The 16,704-nt window shown below is 40.9% G+C and overlaps 1 protein-coding gene across 3 annotated transcripts in view; it reads right to left on the bottom strand.

The window, feature by feature from the left end:
* Positions 1 to 16,704, bottom strand: part of adamts17 (ADAM metallopeptidase with thrombospondin type 1 motif, 17) — a 302,033-nt gene that overhangs the window by 53,442 nt on the left and 231,887 nt on the right. For all 3 annotated transcript variants that reach the window (XM_044189615.1, XM_044189625.1, XM_044189606.1), the window contains exon 16: positions 5,342 to 5,422. In XM_044189615.1, the coding sequence (XP_044045550.1) occupies positions 5,342 to 5,422 (81 nt within the window). The remainder of the gene's footprint in view (positions 1 to 5,341; positions 5,423 to 16,704) is intronic.

Genomic DNA, 16,704 nt, shown 5'->3' with positions numbered 1-16,704 from the left:
CCTGTTGCAGTGCACCTGCAACATACTGCCAGATGACGGAGAGCAGTCAGAGTAAGCAAGTCAAGCTTTTTCTTTTTATCTCTCATCCACTGCACTTTCCCATAGCATTATATATGTAAACGGTAATGGCTGGCTTTAATGGCTTTACAATTTGTCTCTTATTCTCCGATGACCGGTTCAGTGTCTTGCAGTAATCAGTAATTAATAAATACGCATAGATCAAACTGGCTTTAGGGAGGCATTCCTCAGAAAACACGCAAAAATTATTTAACCTGATTCACTTTTATAAAAAAGTCTCCCAAAACAGCCCACCATTCATCATAGCAACCCTGGACACAGAAAAGGCATTTGACAGGGTAGACTGGTCCTTTCTCTTCACCTCCCTTAACCACTTTGGATTCCGGCCATACTTCATGACTTGGATCAAAACACTATACAATTCACCCACTGCATCTGTTATAACCAACGGACTGATATAAAAACCATTTAAATTACAAAGAGGCACTCGACAAGGATGCCAATTATCCTCACTACTGTTTGCACTTTTCATTGAACCCCTGGCTGCTTCCATTAGGCAATGTGGCCATATCTCAGGTATCCAGTCAAAGTCAAATCAACATAAAATCAGTCTTTATGCTGATGACGTCCTGTTATACATTACGACTCTCTCATCCTCACTTCTATCAGTCCATAATCTGATCAGTAATTATAGTAAGGTGTCTCGCTACTCCATCAACAAAATCAGAGATTCTGCCTATAACCAAATTCACCTGGGATGCTGTGGCTGGGAATCTCCTCTTTAAACGTACATCAAAATGTATTACATACCTTGGAATACACATTTTTCAAAATTTAAATGAATTATTTAAACTCAACTATACCTCTCAACTATACTACAAGAAATAAAAAATAATCTGGAAAGATGGAATAAACTACCATTATCCATTATCTTAATTGGCCAAATTACCACCATCAAAATGAATATCCTCCCCAAAATTATCTCTTTGCCATGACCCCTGTCTGTCATGGTTTTGGGTTTTTGTCCTGTTATTTCCTGTTTTATTTTGCAATATTCTCCTCCCCGCATATGTCTTGTTGTCTTACTTCCTGTCTTTGTTTGCCCCGCCCTAATTAGTCGCACCTGTGTCTCGTTGTCTCCCTAACCTAAGTCTATTTCAGTCTGTGTCCTTCCTTTGTTCAGTTGTCAGTTCGTCGTTGTACCTCAAGGTTTATTGGTTTATTGTTTCCCATGTACCTTGCCTGTCTGTGGATTTTGCCTGCTCACCATTGGACTTGTGTTTCTGTGTTGGACTGCTTACCTGCTGAGAGTTGCTTTGCCTGCCTATTCAGTGTAAGCCTGGTTTTGTTAATAAATAGTGATCTGCACCAGCTCTGCCTGCTAGTCTGCATTTAGGTCCTGTTCCCTGCTATTCTGTTTCCCGACTAATCGTAACAGTACGAACTGACCAAAAAATGGACCCAGTGGACACCATGTCTGATGAACTTTTTGAGTTAATTAGTGTACCTGGAGTGCCTTGGGGATATGTGGAGGAAGGTGGTCGGGTACTATCATAGAGAAGCAATCTGCGCCCTGGCCCATGGGAAATTGTCCTCTCTGTTCCCAGGGACTCTGTTCCCAGGTTCCTTACAGACTTTTTCTGTGCCCCCAAGCCTCAACCTCAGGCCCTCAGTCTTCCACCAACCAGCCATCAGCCTTCACTCTGGTCTTCTAACAACCAGCATGCTAACCCTGCATCAGTCAGGCTCGGGTACCTTAGCCTGAAACCTGCCTGTCCTGAACCGGCCCCAGCTTCGAACCCATAACTGGGCACCCGCCTGGCTTTTGGAGGTCCTCGCAGTCTTCAGCCTGAATCCCGGCCTGCTAGTTCCCAGTTGATATCCCTGCCTGCCTACCTCGTGCACGCTAGCCTCCAGTCTGCGCCTCAGCCTGCTAATCAGTGGTCTCCAGTTCCTATGCCGTGAAGGTCTCGAGTCTCTGTTAGGCTGCAACAGCTCCTTGAACTCTCTGAGCTGCAGCACACTCATGAAACTCCTGCCTGTGCTGGATTGCAGTAGCCCCATCCTATTCCAGTTCTAGTTGGGTTGCAACCATACCCTGCTCTGTTTGGGCTGCAACCTCCTGAACTATTTATGCTGCAGCAATCCCTGGATTGCTGGATCGCAGCAGCAATTTCCTGATCCACCTGAGCAGCAGCCTCCTGGTTTCCTGGGATCATTGGTTCCACTGGCTGCTCTGCCCGTCTGTCATCAGCCTCCTGTCCTGCTGCCCCATCACCAGCCTCCTGCCTTGATCTCCCCGCCTTCGCCACCGGCTACCGGAAGGGTTTCGCCTTTGCTGCCAGCCTCCAGAGAGCTTTGGTCTGGCATTCTGTCAGACCTCCGGAGGGGTTTCACCTATGTCGCTGACCTCCTGAGTTGCTCTGTATGTCTGGTCATCACGCAGACCTGCTCTCCCCTGCCTCCTGGGCACCCCCTGACTTGCTTTGCTCTTCTGTCCAGCCCTCGGTCCGTCCACCTGAGGTTCCCAGCCCTGTTTCTGTCATGCCCCCGGGTCGTCTGCCTGAGATCTTCCGCTTGGCTTTGAAGAGAGATATAACATATCGGACCACTGCTACTTCCAGTATATCCAGTTAAAATAAGTCATAATAGAAACATCAACACTACAACCTTTAATAATCACAGTCCCTCCGCTATCTAAAGCTACAATTACTTAAACCTCATCAGACATATAAACTACTAACAACTGAAGACAGTACAATATCAATCCCCACAGATAAATGGACCACAGACATCTATAATCTTCCAGCAGATTTCAATTGGCCAAACATATGTAATAATACATTTTCTATGACACATAACTCCAAAACCCAACTAATACAATATAAAGTTCTTCATAGAACCCACATCACCACTTACAAACTCTATCGTATGGGCTTCAGCCAAAGTAACACATGTTCACATTGTCCGACCACAACTGATGATTACTTCCGTGCCCTCTGGCTCTGCCCATACATTCAAAACTTCTGGTCAGAGATCATGAGCAGGCTATCTGATATTCTCAGCCGCAGCATCCCCCAAGTCCCCATCATTGCATTACTTGGTGATGTCTCTTTACATACTCCCAAACCATTCATATTATTACCATTAACCATTGCCAAAAAGGTCATATTATTGAATTGGAAATACAGAACTAAGGTGTCCATATCTCACTGGCTCATTCTACTCAGACCACTAAAATTTAGAAATAAATCACAGCATCTCTGAAAAACAACATCACATCCTATGATAACACCTGGTCCCCCATTTGCAGTACCTCACTTTTTCCTCTTTCTCTCCATAAATGGCTCCTAATGTATGATTCACATCAATATAATATTAAGAGTATTATTATACTCTTCTACTCTAACTTATTTTTTATTTTCCTTTTTATTTTTCTTTATTCATTTATTTACTATTATCTTTTGCTTTAACAAACCTACAAGAAAACACAATATACAGTTTGTCCTATTACCCCAGTTTGTTTTGTCCTGTCTATCATCTTTATTCTTTATATGGTATTATGCTTATAAAAAGAATTATGTATGTGTACTGTTTAATTCTGTATAAATTAAAAAAAACAACAACCTTACCCTACCACCACATGTCCAGAGTAGCACACTTCACTCTGTGAAGACTGTGTGGAGTTGGTCTTAACATTAAGTTGTAATAAACCATAGCTGTCCATTGAGTAGGAAGTTAAATGTTGTTGTTGTCTAATCAAATCTCAAGTTATATGTGTCATCAATGAAATGATGGAGAGAACTACAAAAATATGACCCACGTTTTTACTAACCAGAATTATCTTAAATGTTAGCCTGGAGTTAAAGGTCCAATATGTAACATTTAGGAGGAGCTACTGGCAGAAATGGAATATAAAATTTACAAGTATGTTTTCATTGGTGTATAATTGCCTCAAAATAAGAATCGTTGTGTTTTCATTACCTTAGAATGAGCTGTTTTATCTATATAGCGAGTAGGTCCCCTTCCTCGGCCACCATATTGCGCCACCATGTTTCTACAGTAGACCAGAACGGACAAACCAAACACTGGCTCTAATAGGGCCTTTCGCGTTTTTTCACAAGTTTTGCGACCACCATAGTTTCTCCTACACAATTGGAATGGGAGGATGATCCGAGTGGTATTCAAATGGTTGCAAACTGCAATTTCAACGCTATCGCTAAATCCTACATACTGGACCTTTAATAAATACAAATGTAAAAAGGGTGAGCTACCTATGAGCTTTCTGTAACCTTGGGTTAAGGTTAACTTAGGTAAGAAATTCAAGTCTAAAAAGCACCAATGAGGGTGATAGAAATGACATATCTGTGCTGCAAAATTCTACAGTCAGAGGTTGTGTCAATGTAAATATCTTATTGACACAGATGGAGAGATTCAACTGCTTTGTCTATCCTTGCAAACACTATTTTTCCACTGGAAATCAAAAAATATTGGTCTAATACATAAATCCAATTATTACAGCAGGTCTGACACTGACAGGAAGTATTGCTCCAGGGTTTATTCGATGTGCTGGTGTTTTACTTTCTCTGGGAGTCTGTGCTCTTTGGGATTCATTTGCTGCCATCACTATCCTCTCATTGGCTGCCTACAAAACATCTACTTCCCTAGACTGAATGGGAGTTGAACCCAGCCAGGGAGCCATGTTAACCCTGCAGTCAGCTGTCCCAGTGCTGGCCCTACAGAGGTCTTAGTGGTAGAACTGAAAAGATTGCCATACATGCTTGAATGTGAATAGGGTATAGACAGATTAGGGTAGAGTATGAAAACTATGATGACCTTTTAGTAATCCAAAACTCAGTTTTTGCTGTTAGATTTAAGTCTGAAAACAAGAACCCAGTAAATTCAGTTCAGTTCAGCCCAGTCAGATATGTAGTAGAATCAACAAATATTAAGATTATATCGCTACTAAACTCATCAGGAGCTGATAACAACTAAGGGTTTGATGTAAAATAAACCAGAAATCTGTATGTACATGGTCAATCTTCCCCTCAAATGTATTCAAAACTAATTTTGGTGGATTTAAGTTTTTCCATAAAAGCCACCCTGTTTTCCATCCATCCATCCAGATAAGATACAAATAAACATGGGATATTGTAAACGCATAGTAGTAGTACTTATAAGTAGTTGTATGAAGGCACTGCAGTAATACTGTAGCAAATGTTCACAAAGAAACATGATATTGTGTTTGTGAGTGTGTCTGGAAGTTAGCAGTGATCATTCTCAAGGACCTTAAGGACACCCTGTAAAACACATGCATCATTACCTAGAAAGCTATGGGAGGGTTTGTCCTCCACAACCTTGATCCTCCTGGCTCCTGCAGGGATAATCACAGCCTCGATGTAGCCTGATAGAGAGACAGAAATATGAGGTTAAAACAGATTCAGAGACAAACGGGGGAAAGGTCTTACACATCCAAAAATCTTTTACAGGTCCTGGATCAAAAACGAACTGAAGGCAAAAGTCAGACAAATTTAAATTTGCTGAGAGCTATCAGTACATTGTGCGGATATTTTGTTTGACTTGAAAACAGATTCAGAGGCAAACGAAGGTGGACATGGAGACAGGGGCAGGCTAGTGACCTCTGTGTCTGTATCAGAGATGCTTTATCCATTGCACAACTGAATTCAGTCCCTCATAGTATCATATATTTTACATTTTTTTGTAGTTTTTTTTGTAGTTTTATCACACGTCTTTCTTTCCTTTTTAGTGTTGGAGTGTTGGAGTCATTAAAGGACCATACCAGTGTTTTTGCCCTTTTATTACAGATTAACTAAGCTTCACATTTGTGATAACCCTTTTCCAAACAGATTGTAGTGTTTTAGTTGTAGTTTAGCATGTTTTAATGTGTTATTCCTAACATCAACATTGCCATCCATTGGGTTCCAATCATTTTCAATACTCTTTGAAAATAAACATATAGAGACTCTGGTAAGTTAGGGTTAGGGTGTGATTACATTTTAGCAATCTGTATCTAGTGTTGAATCTGCTTATCAAATCAAATTAAGTTCAGCTTTCAACATTTGTAAAAGAAAAAAACGTCAAAATAACTGAAACTCAAATTCAATTCCAATTAATCTGATCTGTAATTTCTGTTTGCTGACACACATTTTCTAGTGCCACACTAAATAATGTTAACAACTTGTAGCTCCAAACTGAAAATGTGACAAGCAGCAGACGATATGAAATGTTGATTAAATAAGTATTTGACACATTGATATAAGACATGTAGCCTTACACCTTATCATTCAATCATTCATGAGCTACTTGCTCCAAATACTGATTCAATTAAATTATTGATTTGATATAAATGAAAGTGGGAGTGGGAGTTAGCTGGGAGATTGTGACTCCTGACACTGATGTGATGCAGCTGATCGTTTCGTGACCATGTGATGCTGTCTTTGTTGAACTACAAAAAAAAAAACCCACAGCCCACACACTGACCAGTTGTAGAGTGGTGCTTTTTTAAACTCACAAATGATCTTTGGTGGAGGACAGATACTGGCTTTCAGAGAGCACATTAATCTGACAATAGACAAGTTTCATTTAGGATTTTCTGCAAGTTACTTACAGCATTAATGTTAATGTAGCTACACCTAAAATAATCTGCTGCCATTTGTCATTTAAACTAGTGACAGTGACGGTCAAATGACAAAATGATAAGCCTGAATCTTACCTAAATCTTTTGCACATTCCTAATAAAAAAGCCAGGAGAAACAAAAAATAATACAATAAAACAATTGTTAGCTTCTGAGCTTAGCGAATCCAGGTTTTATCAACCTGGAACGAGATCCAAAACAGAAGCAGCTATCTGAACCCATCCCTAAAGGTAATGCAGCTGTAACTGGAAAATGACTTTAACACTGCATGACCACAGAACAACAATGGAACTTTGACAAAAATAAAAGCAGGCATTACGGTCATACATTAATCAACTTTCAAGTATTTACTAGTTAAATTTCATAATGTACAGAAATGAAAGGAAACCAATGGCTGCCTGGGAAGTAGGAAAACTAATTCAACAATCTAAAACATTGTGGTATGCTTTATAAAATAGTGGGCATAAACACAGTTGTTCATAATGTACATAATGTAGTAATGTGGTCATGGTTTTCAGTTTTTACCAACTTTCATCCATGAGCAGCATGGCTGTACAAAATTTCATAGCAATCCAACAAATAATTATTCAGATATTTCAGTCAATGTTGGTCTGTCATGTGATGGCCCTCTGGCTCTGCCATGGCCTGTAGGTTTGTGCTTAGCCCTGGGCTGCTGCTTGGGTGCTTTCCATTTGGCTAATGTGGCTCCTGGTTTTCCTCATTTGCATCTCTTCCTCATGTCTTAGCTCCTCCCGGTGGGGATGCAAGAGAGATATGCAAGGAAGAGATGCGAGGACGAAGGAATTTTATTTACCAAACAGAACATCCTCACTTCCTCCAGCATCATTTTGGAGAGGAGACGTTCATTTCAACTGTCAAATGTGTGGAAATAACTAACAGTGACAATTTAAAAGAATAACACCTGGAGCCTGATGACTGCTCCAACATTTAATATAGATATATGCAGCATCAGGGCAACATAGAATGTGATTGATAGAAATAACACAAACAGATAATTACAATGTGTATATTACTGAAAGACCATAATGGACGTGAGGGAGCAATAAAAACAGTTAATAAATATTTTGAATAAAATCTATAGCCTAAATTAGTTCGTAAATGACCAGGTACAGGAGGTCTGATGTCCTTTTCAGGTCGGGCTATTATAAGATGATAATAATGACCGTGACTGTGCAGCTGTCTAGCTGTATATTTCTGCCTGAACGAGCAAAGATGCACTTGGGACATCTGATCATTCTATTGCAGTCTGTTTAAATCATCAGAATCAGAAATACTTTATTGATCCCCGAGGGGAAACTCTTTTGTTACAACTGCTCACTATCACATCAGTACACACAGGAATAGAAGTTCTAAGCAAATCAAAATATAATACACTATAATACAGGTAAGATAAATTAAGTACAAAGTGGATACAAGTATAAAATTAAAATAAGTGTAAAGTACAAAGTGGATTTACGGTTGATGATAAGTATGTACGGTATAATAATACAATGTAATAATATAAGTAATAGTGCATGTACTGTCAAGTTAAGTGTAGCTTATTAAGATTATTATTATTATTATTATTATTAGACGGTGGATATTGCACAGCAGTAAGTATGTATGAATATCAATAAATAGGTCATTTTAAACTGAAAAGAGTATATTGCATAGCAGTATTAAACAGAGAATATTGCATATTATTACAGGTATTGCAGTGATGTTAATGGTCCAATGTCCAGTTTAATGACTTGGGGTCATATAGACTGACACTTAGACTTAGACTAGATGGAGGAGTTAAAGAGTTTGATGGCCACAGGCAGGAATTACTTCCTGTGGCGCTCTGTGGTGCATTTTGGGGGGGATGAGTCTTTCGCTGAAGGTACTCCTTTGTTTGACCAGCACGTCATGGAGAAGGTGGGAGACACTGTCCAAGATGGCATGTAGTTTGGCCAGCATCCTCCTCTCTGATACCACCGACAGAGAGTCCAGCTCCACCCCCACAATGTCACTGGCCTTACGGATGAGTTTGTTGAGTCTGTTAGCGTACGCTACCCTCAACCTGCTGCCCCAGCATGCAACAGCATACAGGATAGCACTGGCCACCACAGACTCATAAAACATCCAGTAAGATGACAAGACAAGACGGAGCTACGGCAACAGGCAGCATGCACGTTGGCGAATGCGCACTAACCAATGATTTTCTCTCTGCTTTCAGTACGTTCATGAAACGGTTGCGCACTCTGTGACTACCAGGCCGTCTATGGCAAGTGATCGTTTAGCTTCGTTGCTATTTCTTGGGCTATCACTCCTGTTTAGCACCAGGATCGCTTCTCACCAAGAAGAAGCAAGAGCAGAGATCTTGGAGCTACTAAACGCCCAAGGCATTACTCCGTCTCTGGGCCTGGAGCTCTCCCAGCTACAAGATCTGCCCAACAACACGATTTGTGCAACACCAGTCGAGGCTGTGCCCCCTGCAACCTCTGGCCTCACATAAGCCCCAGGTGGCAAATGCACAAAGAAAATCCATCACGCAGCTCCTCAAGCCAAGCGCACTGCCAGCTCGGCTCTCTCCGATCATCATGCTGTCATCCATCCTTCAGGAAACACCCTCACATCAACTCTTCAATCCTTGGTAAGCTCCATCCAAGCAATAGATGCAAGCCTACAGTCCCTGGAGAACACCCAAGCCTCTTCTTCCTTTGCAATGCTCACTGCATCTCAGTTCTCGCTGATTCATCCTCCGGCGTCAGCGCCAGCACCAGCACCACAGCCATCTACTTCAACCGCAAATGCCGCAGCCATACCTCATCATTCCCTGGCTTCTGCTGTTCCTGCTCCCATGCTAGGTAGTCGTTATGTTTCCTCCAGGGCTAACATTTCCCCTCATTTAGGAGTATAAATTTTGCAAGGTAAAGACATCAATCTCATCAGCCAAATTCTCCCTTTCCCAGAATTCGAAAATAAAATTGCCACCGGCGACAATTTCACTGCTGTTATCAAATCTACAGACCCTAGATTGTCAAGAGACATATCAAGTGGCGAATTTGTTGTCGCTTTTGGCATTTATTGCAACGTAATATACTCAGTCTACCCCGAACACAGACAAGAAGTGGACACCTATCTGGTGCTGACTGGTGACCTTAACCTGAGGTATGGGAAAAACACATTTTACCAATACCATAAAGGCTTCTTCAGCAAAGCAACTCTCTACATTTCCCAGTCAAATACACGTTTGATCTGGTGCATTCTGGACACCAAACTGCTAGTCATGATTGTGGGCAGTTCACAAGCTTTGGCATGCATTAACTGCGGCAACATGAGTCATTCAGCTTCTATCTCATTCGATCTTTTTGACTCATTCGATCTTTCTGCTCCTCACTCCTGACTCTTCACTGTCCAAATTAAAACACTTGTTCAGTCGTTTAGGCTTTCCCCTCTCTGACGAGAAAACATCCGGGCCGGCTAACAGCCTCGACTTCCTGGATATTACACTAAACACAGCAGAGATGAAAGCTTCACTCCCAGTGGAGAAGCTGGAACGCATCCAGGGAATTCACTGCAGCATCCGAAGTGTCAAATCAGCAAATGCTTTCCCTCCTCGGCCATTTAAATTTCGCCATGCGTGTCATTTCCCAGGGTCGCTCGTTCATTTCCAGACTGCTGGACATGGCTTTCTCAGTACCTAATCTGCATAATGTAACTTGCACTGAAATTCTCAGTGCAAGGTGCTTGCACTGAAATCATCGCTTGCACTGATTTTCATTTCTGTCTGTTTAAATCCATGTGTAAATATTTTAAAAACAGAACTGTCTCTGACCCTTGTGCCCCTCACTTCCTAACCCCTGACAATAATTCCATGTCCAAATCTTGGTTTAGCTATAATTTAGAGCAGACACTTGTACGTCTTTCAACAGCTTCTCTCAAACAACAGCCATGGTAAGCTAATGCATATAACTGGTGGTTGGTGGTTTAGATTGTCTCACCTTTATTTTGCTGCACTGTTTATACAATTATCTTACCACTACTGACCTCTCTGGCCAAATCCATTCATTGTTAGTTCTGTCTCTAGGCTTTCAAGCTTTCAAGCCTTTGTAAGCTAAAGAAAAAAAGGGTATTATTCATGGTAACCACAAATGTTCTGCTTTTGTCATGTCTCATTATACTTTATCTTTTGGCAGATTACGTCTCCTTGTTCATTCAATTGTTGCTGTTTCACTCTACCTTGGGGGAATTATCAGGTTCTGTTGGAGTAGGGCTTGGGGCCCTTCTTTCATTCTGCCGCTGCTCAGGGCAGACGCCCTCCACCACCAAAAATCTCCTCACGGAGATGATCTGAGTGCCAAAGACTCTTCACATCATCTGTTTTAATAAATTCTATCTTTACTTCAATCACTTGTCTCTCCTGATTGAAATAAAGCTCTAGCTCAAAGTTCAGTCAGGAAGACTACACTTCCGCATGCGTAGGCATGGTATTTTCATTCTGCCATTCACTCCTCTCCCACATGCTCACTATTATTCCTGCTGTCACTATCCGGGGGTGTCAAATCAACATCAGCTGTTCCATCAACTGGTCTCATCTGTCCAATAGCACAGTGACACACCTTCATTACCAACCTATCATTCAAGATAATCTGGGTAATTACCTCAGTGTTCACCTTTGTCTTCAATTCCAAATAATTTTAGAAAATATGGATAATTCTCTACACAGCCATGGTTCACCCACAAAAGTTTTTTCAATTTTACCTGATTAGAGCTCTTCTCAGGACTGTGTGGGTGCCTACAGATCTCCTACACCCTCCTGTTTGCACCTGTTAATGTGCAACAAACTCACACCGTTATCATTCTTATTAATACATACAGTTTGTTAGCACTGAAATTTTGACTCTGCCTAACTTCCACCTTACCAGAGCTCTAATCATCCAGAACACCTGGAGTATGTGACTGTGCTGGCTCACAAACTGAACTTGTTTTTAATGATGATCATGATCATGCATATTGTTGCCCCATGTATGTGTTGTAAATCAGAAATGAAGCTGGTGAGTAAAAAAAAGTCAATACCATGATCATCCTCCAGCAAAAGTACAGTGCCTGCACCATAAGCACTGGCATTGACCTCTATTTTAAAGGGACCTGCAAAATCAGGTGTAGCCAGTACAGGTGCGCTACAAAGGAGAGCCTAAGCTAAATCAAATGAGTCCTGACACACAGCAGTTCAGTCAAAGGAACAGGAAGGACTTGACAGGCTAGTGAGTGGGGCAACTACACCAGCAAAATCTTTCAGTTTTATTTATATAGCGCCAGTATAACAGAAGTTATATCATTGCACTTTTCCTATAGAGCAGGTCTAGACCATACTCTTTAGAATATTATTTATATAAACCCAACAAATCCCACCATGAGCAAGCACTTGGCGGTGACAGTGTTAAGAAAAAACTTAATTTTAAAGAGGCAGAAACCTCGAGCAGAACCAGACTCAATGGTGGGCCGCGGAGGTAAGGGGGGAAGGGAGAAGGATGCACAATACAAATACCACCTAGAATTTTAAAATAGTAATACTGTAGTGGTAATATTAATATTAATAAGTTAATAATAAAAGGAATGACAGTCATAGGAATAATAATGACAATAATAGTAAAGGAGCCAGTAACAACAACTGTAGTAGCAGTTGTCGAGCAGGAATATGTGGAACAGGTGGTCCACATCCACAGATCCAGTCTCTGCAGCTCCGGAGGAAGAAATACCTGCTGAAAGTGACAGAAGGAGAGAGGAGAGAGACGAGAAAGCACAAAACTACGGGAGAGAGAAGATGCCGAGTTAATGGTATGGGATAAAAATGCATACAGACGGAGAGGGAGAGAAGGAGAGAGGAAAGAGGTGCATCATGGGAAGTCTCCCGGCAGTCTAGGCCTATAGCAGCATAACTAAGGGATGGTTCAGGACTCACCCAAGCCAGCACTAACTATAAGCTTTATCAAAGAGGAAAGTCTTAAGCCTACTTTTAAATGTGGAGATGGTGTCTGTCTCCCGAACCCACACTGGGACCTGATTCCACAGGAGAGGAGCTTGATAACTGAAGGCTCTGGCTCCCATTCTACTTTTGGAGACTCTAGGAACCACAAGTAACCCTGCATCCTGGGAGGGCAGTGTTCTAGTTGGGTAATATGGTATGAGCTCTTTAAGATACGATGGTGCCAGACCATTAAGAGCTTTGTAGGTGAGGAAAAGGATTTTAAATCCTATTCTGGATTTTACAGGGAGCCAGTGCAGAAAAGCTAATACTGGAGAAATATGATCTCTTTTCCTAGTTCTTGTCAGTACACGTGCTGCAGCATTCTGGATCAACTGGAGAGTCTTAAGCGACTAATTTGGGCAGCCTGATAATAAGGAATTGCAATTGTCAAGCCTAGAAGTAACAAATGCATGGACTAGTTTTTCTGCATCATTTTGAGACAGGATGTGCCTGATTTTTGCAATGTTACGTAAAGTGGTGTGAAAAAGTGTCCACCCCTTCCTGATTTCTTATTTTGTTGCATGTTTTCCACATTTAAATGTTTCAGATCAAACAAATTTAAATATTAGTCAAAGATAACACAAGTAAACACAAAATGCAGTTTTTAAATGAAGGTTTTTATTATTAAGGGAAAACAAAATCCAAACCTACATGGCCCTGTGTGAAATAGTCATTGCCCCCTAAACCTAATAACTGGTTGGGCCACCCTTAGCAGCAACAACTGCAGTCAAGCGTTTGCGATAACTTGCAATGAGTCTATTACAGCGCTGTGGAGGAATTTTGGCCCACTCATCTTTGCAGAATTGTAATTCAGCCACATTGGAGGGTTTTCAAGCATGAACTGTCTTTTTAAGGTCATGCCACAGCATCTCAATAGGATTCAGATCAGGACTTTGACTAGGCCACTCCAAAGTCTTCATTTTGTTCTTCAGCCATTCAGAGACCCCACAATAACATCCTAAGAACTGCAGACCTCACTTGCCTCAGTTAAGGTCAGTGTTCATGACTCCACCATAAGAAAGAGACCGGCAAAAATGACCTGCATGGCAGAATTCCAAGACGAAAACCACTGTTGAGCAAAAAGAACATTAAGGCTCGTCTCATTTTTGCCAGAAAACATCTTGATGATCCCCAAGACTTTTGGGAAAATACTCTGTGGACTGACAAAAGTTGAACTTTTTTGGTAGGTGTGTGTCCCAATACATCTGGCGTAAAAGTAACACCGCATTTCAGAATAAGAACATCATACCAACAGTAAAATGGTGGTGGTAACATGATGGTCTGGGGCTGTTTTTTGCCCAGTCTCTTTGTTATGGTGGAGTCATGAACACTGACCTTAACTGAGGCAAGTGAGCAACTGAAATTGCAGTTGTTGCTGAAAAATAAGAAATCAGGAAGGGGGCAAACACTTTTTCACACCACTGTATGTGACTACAGCTTTACCAAACTCACATTTAGCAAAGTTCAGAGTTAAAGAAGCCCCCTCTAGAAGACAGAATATTTCCCGCAAAGTGTAAATGCTCAGACCAAGTGGAAGAATAAGCCACAGTGTCATTTAGGTACGCATCATAATTTTTGACACCAGAAAGACCATATTATATTTATTATCTGGAATCCGGGGTGGGGCAACAAAAACTATAAATATAGGCTAATCAATCCATTTAAACTCTGCGGTTCTACTCCTCCTCTGCCTATTTGAAAAGCCTTTAAAGTCCAATAAATAAAAGAGAGACCATATACAAAATATCAGTCGTCCTTCATCCAACAGGGAAAAAATTTAAATGTCCTTCAGTAGTCTTTTATCATTAAACAAATACAAAATGGGGTTGGAGACGCACACAAGTTCAGTAATAGCTCAATCCTGGTGTCTGTCGAAAGATTTTAATTATTAATTAAGGTATCCATGGTCCTGCTCCTGTCAGCTGTGCGTTAAATGCACTGGATTTTGGAGAGGTCTAAGGTCTGTGATCCTCTGCCAACTGTTACTGTCAGTAACCTGTAGCATGCTGATTTTAAAATTACATCGCAATTATAAAGCAATGATTTTCAGCAGCGCAGCAGCAAGTAATTACTGTAAGACTGATTCTGAGATGCCTAATAAATTTTGTATGGGCCTGAAGTCTGCACCGCATGTTCTGTTTTAAATTTTTTGCTAACTTTACCTGGATCTAACTGGATCACCACTGTGAAAATAGAGAAGGTATAAGCTCTGGATAAAATGAAGTTATTCCTCAAACCATCATCCAGAACCTAACGATAGTAGTTAACATTTCATTCATTCATTGCATTAGATTTCAGGACAATATATATTTAGACTATAAAACCAATTTTGTCTGAGCATTGAACTAAGCAATCAATCTTAGTCTGGAGCGACTACACACCAATCTGAGAAATGCACACTGGGTAGGTACAGCAGTGTGCAAGCTGAGCTCCCCCTGCTGACATTATACTGTAACACATTCTATGGGCCAGCAAAGGTGCGACTTTCTCACTGTAGGATGGGACACTTTCAAATGCTATATTTCAGCCTGTGGTAGTTACCATCAATGTGGCCATTGTTGTGACTCTATTGGTCATGCTAACTTTGAACTCGCCACTTCCGTTGTAGAGATTTGAGGAAACAGGCCTACATGCTGGTTTGTTTACTGCTGTTATACGGTCTTCTAAAGAAACTAAAAAACCAAGGTGCAGTGGTGGATTGTCCCATGGACTATTATGAGGATGATAATGAGTCATTTTATTTTGATGGCTGACTGTATTTATTCGAACTGGAATACACATACAAGTAATATGAAAGACGAAGAATGAAGGCAGAGGCAGAAAGGCAACAGGATCGTCACAAGACAATGTATCTTAGGAAACCAGTGGTGTTACTGCTCTCATATGCTTACTGAGGAGGAAAACTTTTGCAGTGCAAAAAGTGTGATCTTTTGATGCCAGAAAAACGTGTGTCCACGTATGAAAGTGATCCAGCTGTGTAACTACAACAAATTAATTTGCGGCTCTGATCAACATTGACGTCCTCAGGGCTCCAGACTAACGTCTTACATTAACACAACTTTTTCCATTTAGGTGCACCAGCACATAATTTAGGTGCACCTAGGGCTAGGCGGTATGGCCTAAAATTTATATTACGGTATAATTTGAAGCACGGACTGTAACTGTATATATCATGTTATATTCGCTTTTCTTAAAATTTCTATTTAAATGCTTCTGACGAGGTGAAACACTGGTGGCAACTTCATGGTAGCTATTACTGTACTCTTAACTGTATTACTAGGACATATTTCACATAGTACAGATGTATTTTAAGAACATTTATTGTGCAAAACTGCAATAATGAATAGAAAAAATACAAAACCTTTTATATTTGTCTATTGAAAATATTATATATGTAATATTTGAAATAATACATTACCCTATTTCTAGTAGGTTACTTCTTATGTCACCATTTTAATTCCACTTAATTCTCCACCTTATTTTAGTGTTTACTCACAAGCTACTTTAATCTGCTCACCTTGCTTTTCCCTTCAGTTCTCTTTTCCACACACACACACACCTACACTTCTGTCTCTTACTGCACACACACCGGCTTGACCAGCCCCGCCTCTTCCTGTTTTTCACTCCCTGAATGTGTCTGTTCTGTTGACTTTCTTCATCAGCAGTATGTTTTATAAAGTCACCCAAAACACACAACTCATGTGATTTCATTTTCACAACAGCAGATGAGCTGTAGAGGTGGGTTGTTGTAAATGATGTAGCCTATAAGGCTACTTAGGACCGGGGATAGGGGAGACAGGTGAAATGGTTACCTTCACTGATGATGTTGGGTATAGGCTGGGCCTTTCAGGCCCGGGGGCAGGTGGAACGGGCACCGCAGCATTTTCCTCGACGAAAACATAATCAATAGTTCTCTTCATTTTGAATTATGTTTTAAGGTTGTGATGTTGATGAGGCGCTGTGTAACACATGCACACACACAGAGACATGCATGGAACATGCAGACCTGCTAAATTT

The sequence above is a fragment of the Siniperca chuatsi genome, linkage group LG1 (assembly GCF_020085105.1).
Source record: "Siniperca chuatsi isolate FFG_IHB_CAS linkage group LG1, ASM2008510v1, whole genome shotgun sequence".
NCBI lineage: Eukaryota > Metazoa > Chordata > Actinopteri > Centrarchiformes > Sinipercidae > Siniperca > Siniperca chuatsi.
The sequence above is the reverse complement of the archived record's forward strand: the minus strand, read 5'-3'. Positions and strand labels throughout refer to the sequence as shown.